At 48.2% G+C, this 11,264-nt stretch overlaps 1 protein-coding gene across 1 annotated transcript; it reads left to right on the top strand.

Annotated features, from left to right (window-relative positions):
- The first annotated feature begins 1,762 nt into the window (after positions 1 to 1,762).
- On the top strand, positions 1,763 to 6,782 carry C5AR2 (complement C5a receptor 2). The gene is made up of 2 exons (XM_080831651.1): positions 1,763 to 1,885; positions 4,518 to 6,782. Exon 2 carries the CDS (start codon positions 4,518 to 4,520, stop codon positions 5,544 to 5,546), a length of 1,029 nt encoding a protein of 342 aa, XP_080687777.1. The 5' UTR covers positions 1,763 to 1,885; the 3' UTR covers positions 5,547 to 6,782.
- The last annotated feature ends 4,482 nt before the right edge of the window (positions 6,783 to 11,264 follow it).

Raw genomic sequence — 11,264 nt, 5'->3', positions numbered from 1 at the left:
CAAGCAGGGGGAGCGGCAGAGGGCAGAGGGAGAGGGAGAAGCAGGTTTCTGCCGAGCAGGGAGCCCGATGCGGGACTCCATCCCAGGACCTGAGCCAAAGGCAGACACTTAACCGACTGAGCCCCCCGGGCGCCCCCATACCAGGGTACGTTTATTCATTCCCCTGGGGGTGACAACTGGGTGACTTCCCATAGGAAAGTCTTTCCTGGCACGGGTCTTTGGATGAGCGTGTGTGTGCTTCTCTGGGGGGAGGGGGGAGGTGTCCGTGGATTTGGCCCTGCGGTCCCTAGAGCAGAAGTTCCAGCAAGAATGGGTGACTTACAAACACACACACGCCGAGCGCATGCACACGGGTGCCTGTGGGCTCAAGGAACCGAGAGAGAAACCTAAGTGACCCCTTTGCTGCCCTGTGCCTCAGTTTCCCTCTTTATTCTTTCACTCGCTAAATAGCAACAAAGCACTTGCTGGGTGCCGCGTGGTTTTCTAGATGCCAGGGACACGGCGGAGCCCAAAGCCGCGGACAGTTTGGGAAATGTAGCGTCACAAGAATACGAACTTTGGGCGCTTGTCGTAAGGGCTCGGCCTGATCCGTGATACGTACTTGGTAAATGTCATCGGCTATCATAACTGTTATAAAATGATAATTATTATAATAATGGTAATTATGTTTTCTACGTAGACATGAATCTAATTTTTTTGTACATGAATCTAATTTACTGTACAAAATGATGATAAAATAATAAGGCTCTTTGTGATTATCATTAAATGTCCTCTATTTACAGTCTGAGGCTGGTTCATGAGCCCGGCCCACCCAGTGCGCGGGCTGACACTCGAGCGGCTGCGGGAAAGGGCTGATGTGTGTGCAGATAGGGAAGTGGATTGAAAACACACTCGTTCTGTGGAAAAGATAAGGAGAAGACACAGTGGCTGTTGGATGTTGCATTTCTGTTAGAGATATTCAAAGGGAAATACCACAGTTGGTTGAGCTGCCAACATTAGATTTCCCGGATTTTGACCAGTAAAAGCTGGGCAGGGCGGGGTCTGAGGGTGGGGAGAGAGGGTGTGCGTGCGTACCAGCAGGTACCAGCAACTTCCACACGTCTAATGCTCTCTGGGTCCAGGCACTGTGTCCAGCTCTCCACTCCGATTCACCTGCTGAATTGCCTCTAAGGTAGGAATAGTATTATTCTCATTTTACAGACAAGGATGCTGAAGAACAGAGAGGTTAGTGACTTGCCCGAGATCACCCAGCTGGTGAGGGTCTGAATTTTTAAAGGCTGCACACCTTTTACTCTAGTGATGAAAATACTACGAAAGCAGCATGCCAGACTCCAAACACACATGCACATGTGCGCGCGCGCGCACACACACACACACACACACACACACACACACACAAAGTGGCTGGGCCTCTTGGCAACTACTTGGCAGGGAGGAGGGGACAGAGGGCAACACTCCACTTCCCCTCTGTTTTTCCTGTTGTGTCAGTGCCAGCTAGAGCCCTGGGTAGTGCCGGCTCGCCCACGAGAGCCAGCAGGGAGCCTCAGGGTCAGGCCATTCTGACATAGGGGGGATGGCCTACCATCCGCCTGAGCCCTTTCCCTGTGCCTCGAGCTTTATCACACGTCACCTCCACGAGGCCTCCCCCAAACTGGTGAGGTAGGTTCACCTCCGTGACTCACTTCTCAGATGAGGAAACCAAGAGAGAGAGCCAAGAGAAACCGAGTTACGGAGCCCGGGTCTGCTCAGGGCCACCGGCTGTGCCACCTTCTGTCTTCTGAATCTAAGGTTTTTGGGTGAATGTGTTCTGGGGCCCAGAGTTCCAGAGTGGAGCTGACACGGTTCAAAACTCAACTCTGTTGCTTGCTTACCTGAATGATCTTAGGTAAGTTACTTCTCTGGGCCTCAGTTTTCTTGTCTGCAGAATGGGTATAATAATAGCCTGCATAAAAGGATAGTATTAGAATCAGAGGATTGGGACGCCTGGGTGGCTCAGTGGGTTAAGCCTCTGCCTTTGGCTCAGGTCATGATCTCAGGGTCCTGGGATCGAACTCCACACTGGGCTCTCTGCTCGGCAGGGATCCTGCTTCCTCCCCTCTCTCTCTGCCTGCCTCTCTGCCTACTTGTGATCTCTGTCTGTCAAATAAATAAATAAATAAATCTTTTTAAAAAATTAGTTAAAAAAAAAAAGAATCAGAGGGTTGTTATAAGGATCAAATGATTTAAGATTTAAAGGTTCCTGGAGCAATGCTCAACATGACACAGTGGGCTCAATGGAGGACGGCTTCTAATAATAATAATAATAATGATATAATAGTAAGCAATAGTAATATATTATTATATTATAGATGTTATTAGTATCATAGTAATAAAATTTATAATATATATTATATTGATATATAGTAAGCTATTACTAATTATATATTTTTATATAGTATATTATGTTATATATAATATATAGCAAGTATATAGCATATTATAGATAGTATATATTTTTATATATTATATAGTCATAGTATATTATTATATATTTATATATAACATACTAACATAATATTTAATAGATTTGATATATAATACTAGTATATATTAGTATATTACTATTATATAATATTAATATATTAATATTACTAATAACATTATATATTATATATTCTATTATTATCATAGTAATAGCAATATTATAATATATTATTATTATTATTGCTATGCTAGATTGTGTCACCTCACTGCTTAGCATCCTCCTATGGCCCCCGTCTCACGGGACATAAAAGAGAAATGCCTTCACAATTCCTTCCGTGATCCATGATATCTTTCTGTTCTCACCTTCCCCTTCTCTGCCGTACCTACTCCACTCCAGCCACACTGGCATCCTCACTCTTCCTCGAACATGACCATCATGTTCTCACCTCAGGGCCTTTGCACTGGCTATTCCCTCTGCCTGGAACTCTCTTCTCTCAGGTCCCCACATGGCGCATCCCTCACTTCCTTTATGGCTTTGCTCAAGGGTCGCCTCCTCAGAAAGGCCCTCCTTGACCACTCACTTAAAATCCCCTGTGTGATTTTTTTTTTTTTGCTCTCGCATTTATCACCTTCTAAGACACTGTATTTTGCTTATTTATTCCTTTTTTGACTTATTTCTTCCTTATCTGACTCCTCCCGCTAGAGTGTCAGCTCCAAGAGAAAAGAATTTTTTCTTTTGTTTGTCATGTCCCCTGCTGTGCAGCAGTGCCTGGGAGAGAGAAGGTACTCAGGAACTTTCTTGAATGAATGAAGGAATGAATGAATGCATCTCCTGGGCAGAGAATTCAACATTTTATTTTTCTTGTTTTCCTAATGCCATCACGATTTTCAGAAACTGCTTGTAGTAGGATTCTAGAAATGTTCTGTTTCTTGGTCTGGGTGCCCGTCTCCTGGCTGTGATAAGGTCGTGAAACCCAGAGAGCTGGCCCTACATGATGTGTGCACTTCGTGGTCCGGGTTTATGATCGAGTTTATATAAAAAACAAAGTGACATAATTGCTCCGGAGAGACATTTTTCACGGCACCAAGATTCAAAAACACCAATGAAGAAGAACTAAGACAAGTACTTTTTCTGTCAATATGTATTAACCTTTCCTCCTCTTGATGGATATTCGGATTCCAATATTTTAGATTCTAGGGGTGCCTGAGTGTTTCAGTTGGCTCAGTGTCTGCCTTCGGCTCAGGTCATGATCCCAGGGTCATGGGATTGAGTCCCACATCAGGCTCCCTGCTCAGTGGGGAATCAACTTCTCCCTCTGCCCCTCACCCAGCTTGGGCTCTCTCTCTCTCTCAAATAAATAAATAAAATCTTAAAAAGGAAAAAAAAAAGAACATTTCCATCAACACGAATGTTGGGTCACACAGTGCTGTTCTAGAATTCCAAATAATAATCGGCTGGGGTTCTTTTTTTTTTTTTTTAATTTATTTGACAGAGAGAGAGAGATCACAAGTAGGCAGAGAGGCAGGCGAGAGAGAGGGGGAAGCAGGCTCCCTGCTGAGCAGAGAGCCCAATGTGGGGCTTGATCCCATGACCCTGGGATCATGACCTGAGCTGAAGGCAGAGGCTTAACCCACTGAGCCACCCAGGCACCCCTCCGCTGGGGTTCTAATAGTATACTATTTTGGGATTCCAAAATATTTTCTTTATCAGGATCAGGTTCTAGCATTGCAATGTTCTAGAATTCTTAGATGTGAGTAAGCTTGCGTTCTAACACTGTCATATTCTAGAATTCCAGGATGCTCATGGGTTAGTGTCCTCAACTTCTAACGTTCTAGAATTCCAGTCTCCTGACCTGCTGGGGTTCTGACTGGGCCCTATTCTCGAATTCCAGGATGCTCCCGAGTGAGTTCTAAGATGTTGGTCTTCTAGAATTCCAATATTAGGACGCACTCGAGTTCTGACGCTGTCGCAGTTCAGCTTCCAAGCGGCTGGTGGGGGTTCCCACACCCTGAGGGGTTTGTCAAGGAGCTTCTCTGATTTCTCTCCTGTTCAGATGCGTGGGGCCTGGATAGAGAACACTTCTCTCAGCTACGAGTATGGGGATTACGACGTGGTTCCGAATCTCCCCGTGGACTGCGTGGGCGGCACCTGCATCTCCACCTACCCACTGCGCACCGTCGTGTTTCTGCTGTACGCCGTGGTCTTCCTGGTGGGGGTGCCCGGCAACGCGATGGTGGCCTGGGTGACCTGGAAAGAGGCCCGCCGGAGGGTCGGGGCCACATGGTTCCTACATGTGGCCGTGGCCGATCTGCTCTGCTGTGCGTCTCTGCCCCTCCTGGCGGTGCCCCTGGCGCGCGGGGGCCACTGGCCGTACGGGGAGGCGGGGTGTCGGGCCCTGCCCTCGGTCATCCTGCTGTCCATGTACGCCAGCGTGCTCCTTCTGGCCGCCCTCAGCGCGGACCTCTACCTGCTGGCCTTCAGGCCCAGCTGGGGGGCAGCGGCAGGGCGGCCGCGCAGGGCGCAGGTAGCCTGCGGGGTCGCCTGGACCGTGGCTTTGCTGCTCACTGTGCCCTCGGCCATCTACCACCGGTTGCACCAGGAGCATTTCCCTCACCGGCTGCAGTGCGTGGTGGACTACGGCGGCTCTGCGGTGCTGGAGAGCACGGTGACCGCCACCCGCTTTATTTTTGGCTTCTTGGGGCCGCTGGTAGTCGTGGCCAGCTGCCACGGTGCCCTTCTGTGCCGTGCAGCCCGACACCGCTGGCCCCTGGGCATGGCCGTAGTGGTGGGTTTCTTTGTCTGCTGGGCCCCCTACCACCTGCTGGGGCTGGTCATCAGCGCCGCTGCCCCGTACTCCCCGCTCCTGGGTAGGGCCCTGGAGGCTGAACCGCTGGTCAACGGCCTCGCTCTGGCTCACAGCTGTCTCAATCCTGTGCTCTTCTTGTATTTCGGGAGGACTCAACTGTGCAGATCACTACCAGCCGCCTGTCGACGGGCCCTAAAGGAGTCACAGAGCAAGGATGAAAATGCGGTGGGCCAGAAATCCACCAGCCATGATCTAGTCTCCGAGATGGCGGTGTAGGCTGGAAGGAGACTGGTCTGTGTGCAACCCTCGGATTTCGCAAGCTAGCTTCAGGCATAGCTGGATCCAGTGGCTCAATGATATCATTTCTTTCTTTATTCATTCAACAAACATTCATTAAGCACCTACTCTGTGTAAGGCCCTGTTATAGCCACTGAGGAAATAGTAGTGACCAAGAGACACAAATCCCTGTGCTCAGGGAGCTGCCATTTTACTGGAGGAAGACAGGAAATAAGCAAAGGAAAAGAAGATATGCAATATATCAAGTTGTGGCAAGGGCTAACCTAAAGCAGACAAAAAGGACTGAGTGGGGCAGGGATATAGGTAAACTAGGCAAGGCCCATTGAGTAAGGTGATATTTGAGCCCAAACCTGAGGAAGGGAGGGAGGAGTCATGCTTAAATCTGGCAGAAAAGCATGTCAAGCACTGGGAGTAGCAAGTACAAAGGCCCTGAGGCACAAAATGCTCGGCATATTTCAGGAAGAGCAAAGAGGCCAATGTGGATGAAGCAGAGGCAGCAAGAGGGAAAGTAGGGTGAGACAGAGGGAGAGAGGTAGTGGGGGGCTGGATTTGAAAGCCTTCCAGGCAATAGCAAGTGTTTGGAGAGCCATGGCAGTATTCTGAGCTGCAGTTATCAGATAAAATATACAACACCAAATTAAATTTGAGTTTCAGATAAACAGCAAGAAAGTTTTTGGTGGTTTTTTGTTTGTTTGTTTGGTTGGTTGGTTTTTTGTTTTTTTGTTGTTTTGTGTGTGTGTGTGTGTGTGTGTGTAGCATGAGTATGTCCCATGCAACATTTGAGACATACTTAAAAAAAATTATTTGTTGGGAAGCCTGGGTGGCTCAGTCAGTTAAGCCTCTGCCTTTAGCTCAGGTCATGATCTCAGGGTCCTGGGATTGAGTCCCGCATCAGGCTCCTTGCTCAGCGGGGAGTCTGTTCTCCCTTTGCCTGCGGTTCCCCCTGCTTGTGCTCCCTCTCTCTCTCTCTCTGACAAATAAATAAATAAATAAAATCTTAAAAAAATTATTTGTTGTTGGGGTGCATGGCTGGCTCAGTGGGTGGAGCATGTGACTCTTGATCTTGGGGTTGTGAGTTCAAGCCTCATATTGGGTATAGAGATGACTTAAAATATTTACGGGTGTCTGGGTGGTACAGTCAGTTAAGCGTCTGACTCTTGGTTTTGGCTCAGGTTGTGATCAGGATGGAGCCCCACGCCAGGCTCTATGGTCAGCGCGGAGTCGGCTTAAGACTCTCTCTCCCTCTCCCTCTGCCCCTCCCCACTGCTCGTTCTCTCTTTCAAATAAATAAGAAAAATCTTGAAGAAAATAAAAATCTTGAAAAATGTTTTAAAATAAAAATGATTTGTTGTTTATCTGAATTCAAATTCAAGTGAGTATTCTGTAAAAAAAAAATTTTTTTTTCCTAAATCAGGCAACCTGATTCGGAGCAGAGACGTGTCTTGATCTGACTTAGATTTTAATAGGATTTTAGTAGGATAGATTTTAATAGGATCCCTCTGGTTGCTGGTGGAGACCAGACTATGGGGGAGGGGGAAGGAACATGAGCTAGCGCTTGGGCGAAGAGACTACTGCCACGGTCCAAGAAAGAAGAGGTGCGCACTTGGGTCAGGGTACTAGCAGAGGTGGTGAGAAGGTGACAGATTATGGCTCTGTTTTGAAGGAAAGATCTATGTCCCGGGTCCTTAGTTTGCTATTCAAGGCTTCTCTCTGCCGCTGGACGCACTTATGTTCTAGCTGTTCAGACTGCTGCAGTGGACAGAATCAGGGCCCCTAATGGGGTCCACATCCGAATTGCCTGGACCGGGGAATATGCGACCTTACATGGCAAAGGGAACTTCGCAGGTGTGATTAGGGATCTTGAGGGGGGAAGAGCATCCCAAATGACCTGGGTGGGGCCAAGGCAATCCCAAGGATCCTTCTAAGAGGGAGGCAGAAGGGTCAGAGTCACGAGCAGGCAATTCAACAGAGGAAAGAGCTATCAGAATGATGGATGAAAAGGGCCATCGGCCAAGGAATGCAGGAAGGGGACTGCTGACACCTTGATTGTAGATGCGTGACTTGCAAAACTTTAATGGAATAAATTTGTACTCTTCTGAGTTGCTAAGTTTGTGGTCACTTCTTACAGCAGCCACAGGAGACAAAGACAGATCCTCTGGGCTGTATTATTTTCATGCCTCCAGGCCTTTTCTCAAGTCGGTGCCACCGCCTAGAATGGCTTTCAGATCTGTGGTACCCTATGTGGTAATCACCAGCTCTTGGTGGTACTCAGATGCAAATGAATTCAAATAAAAAACTGAGTTTCTCAGTTGCCCCAACTGCTAGGTCAAAGCTCAACAGCGAGCCCAGGGATCCCTGGTGGCTACCATATGGGCCAGTGAAGATCTGGAATCTTTCCATCAGTGCAGGATGTTTCCCGAGACAGGGTTGCTTGGGAATCTCACTTGAGAATCTCTCCCACTCACATCTTTGAAGCCACATAGTAGTGACATCGGAATATAGGGTCATGACTACAGGACAGCATCTCTCACAGGGAAGTAAGGGGAGAGGCTTCCTTTTATAAGATGAAGCCCAGAGAGGGGAGGTCGTCTGCCCAAGATCACAAAGCAAACACATTGTAGAACTGAGATTTGATCCTGGGTTCACTTGACTCTACTGCCCATGCTCTAAAATCTTCCTTCCATGCCTTGCTCAAATGACACTTTTCTCCAGGGAGTCCTCTCTGATTCATTCCCCTCCGAGGAGGGAGTAGTGTTGTCTTCTCTGGGTTGAGTTTCTGAAACATAAGTTCCCAGGTACACTGTAAATTGCCCATGGCAACATCTGAGCCCTTTTAAATTTAATCTCTTCTCCACCCTTCCCAGGCCTGAGAAATAACGAAACTATCTTCATTTGTCTACACCCTGTTTCCCAGCTAGACTGTGAGCTCCCCAAAGATGAAGATCTCTTTCTTGCTATCGCTTCTTTTTTTTTTTATTAAAATATTTTATTTATTTATTTGACAGACAGAGATCACAAGTAGGCAGAGAGGCAGGCAGAGAGAGAGGAGGAAGCAGGCTCCCTGCTGAGCAGAGGGCCCGATGCGGGACTCGATCCCAGGACCCTGGGATCATGACCTGAGCGAAAAGCAGAGGCTTTAACCCACTGAGCCACCCAGGTTCCCGCTTCTTCTCTTTTTAAAATCTTTTTTCTTCACGATTAAAAAAAAAAGATTTTATTTATTTATTTGACAGACAGAGATCGCAAGTAGGCAGAGAGGCAGGCAGAGAGAGAGAGGAGGAAGCAGGCTCCCCGCTGAGCAGAGAGCCCGATGCGGGGCTCGATCCCAGGACCCTGGGATCGTCACCTGAGCCGAAGGCAGAGGCTTAACCCACTGAGCCACCCAGGCGCCCCTTCACGATTTTTTTTTTAAGAATTTTTTATTTATATGACACAGTGGGCGTGGGGCCCAGAGAGCGAGCACAAGCCGGGGGAGTGGCAGGCAGAGGGAGAAGCAGAGCTCCCCTCTGGGCAAGGAGACCAGACCAACCGATGTAGGGCTCGATCCCAGGACCCTGGGATCACGACCCTAGCTGAAGGCAGCCAGTTAACCGACTGAGCCACCCAGGTGCCCCTCAAATGTGTTTCTGTGGAACTTGGTCATTCAAAATAATCTTGCTTTTTGTTTGTTGTAACGTCCCCTTTTCTGTTCTTAATTTCATTTGTTTTTTGAACGTACTGATTTCCTCGTTTCCAAAAGCCCCAGGTCTTAATATTTTTCCAAGAACGAATTTCAAGTTTGCTACTCAATCCTAGGGTTGGTAGTTTGCGACATACATGGTGAAGTCCTATTTGTTGTTTACTTCCTCCCGTTTTTCTTTAAAAAGAAATCGGAGTTCTCTTTTGGAAAGTTCAAGCAATGCTTGGTCAATTTCTTCCCCTTCTTCTTTTGGTAATGACATATGAATTGGCTTCTCTACGTTCAGATTGTTTTCCAAAGGTTTAATAATTGCATCCAACTTTCGTCTTGACATCCAAACTCAATGTCCAACACATAACTCAAACTTGAATACGTTCAAAACGGAACTCTGGATTTTCTCTCTTAACCCTCCTTCTCTTATTTTCCTGATCTCAGTTGATGTCCTGATCTCTGTGTTTTCAGGCACTGGGGCCAAAAACGTTGGGCTCAACCTTGACGCCTCTCTTACTCTCACATTCAATGGCCAATCTGTCAGCCAACGCCTCCTTAAAGTATGCACAGAACCCTTCCACGTCTCACCACCTTCTCAGCCATCATCCTGGTCCCCCGTCTCTCACTTACTGCATCAGCTGCCTCCCGGGGCCTCTTTCCTCTTCTTGGTTCCCTATAGTCCGTTTCCCAACAAGGGAAACAGAATCTCGCAAGGTCAGAGGTCCCTCCTCTGCTCAAACTCCTCCCATGGCTCCCACCTCCCTCAGATGAGAAGCCCAAATCCTCACCTTAGTGGGCCTGGTCTACTCTCCTCCTTTCCTCACCTCATTTCCTGTTATTCCCCCCTCTTTCACCCCCTCCACAGGAGCCAGCTTGCTGACCTCTGAACCCACCAACGATGTTGCCATGGTGATCTGCACTTGTGATTTCCTCCAGCTCTGGTGTGCTCCCTGGCTTGCTGCTGCACTTATTTTAGCTCCAGTACTACTACTTCCTCAGAAGTGTCCTCTCTAACCAGGCTACTTAAAATACCATCACTCCTTGCCCCTTTGCTGCATTGTTCGTCTGCACAGAGCCTGGCGGTACTGCTTGACATTCTTTTTATTTTTATTTAAATAAAAATATTTAAATGTCAGTTTCTCCTACTAAAACCCGAACTCCATGAGAGCCGGGCTTCATCTGTTTTGTTCACTGCCGAATTCCCGGTGCCCAGAACTGGCTCTGGAACTGAAGCCTCTACCTTCTCAACGCGCAACATTCCCTTAAGGAGAAAGGAGAATGATGGGAGGCTGTAAGAAGGAGGAAAGCTCTAACATTTATCGAGTGCCTACGGTGCACAGTAGTGAAAAAGCAATTTATGTACCTTATGTGCACATTTTCGCTTACTTTCCCCAACGATTTTGAAAAGCAGATATAGTATCTTCATGTTGCAAATAGGGAAACTGAGGCTCAAACCCACAATGACTGGAGCCCCTAAGACTAGAGAGGTCTCTAGTTTCTTACTTGTTTATTCATGCATTCAACAAATATTGACTGACTCTCTGATCCTAGTGGTGGACGCTGGACAACGCGGGACCTCCAAGACGAGAATGGCCCCTGCCTTCAGAAGGCTGGGGAGTTGAGCTGAATCATAATTATGAATTATAGCGAACGAATCACGGGAGCACTTTAATAGCCCTAGCATTTAATAGGGTTCCGGCCAGCTTTCTCTCCGGCGTTGGGACGATCCTGTGCAAAGGTTTGGGGGAAGGTAGAGCGCGCGCGGTGCAGTGGGGGCGGAGGAGGGGCAAGGGGGAGGCGCTTGCAAGTCTCCGCTGCAGCGCTACCGTCGATCTCTAGAGGGCGCAGCGTCATTCTTGGCTCAGCTTGAAGAGAGGCGGAGCTGAAGCATGTTATGCGCAGGCGCAGAATGGGTTTTGGCTGCTCTCTGTTGCGCCCAGGCTCCTTCGCCTGCGGCGGGGTGGGGCCTGGCCGTGAGGATGGCTTGCGCAGGCGCAGAACCGGCTTCGCGCGCGTGAAGGGCGCTG

This window comes from Martes martes, assembly GCF_963455335.1.
Source record: "Martes martes genome assembly, contig: scaffold_333, whole genome shotgun sequence".
In the NCBI taxonomy this organism is placed as follows: domain Eukaryota; kingdom Metazoa; phylum Chordata; class Mammalia; order Carnivora; family Mustelidae; genus Martes; species Martes martes.
Note: the sequence above shows the minus strand (reverse complement) of the source record. Positions and strands in the feature narration are given on the sequence as shown.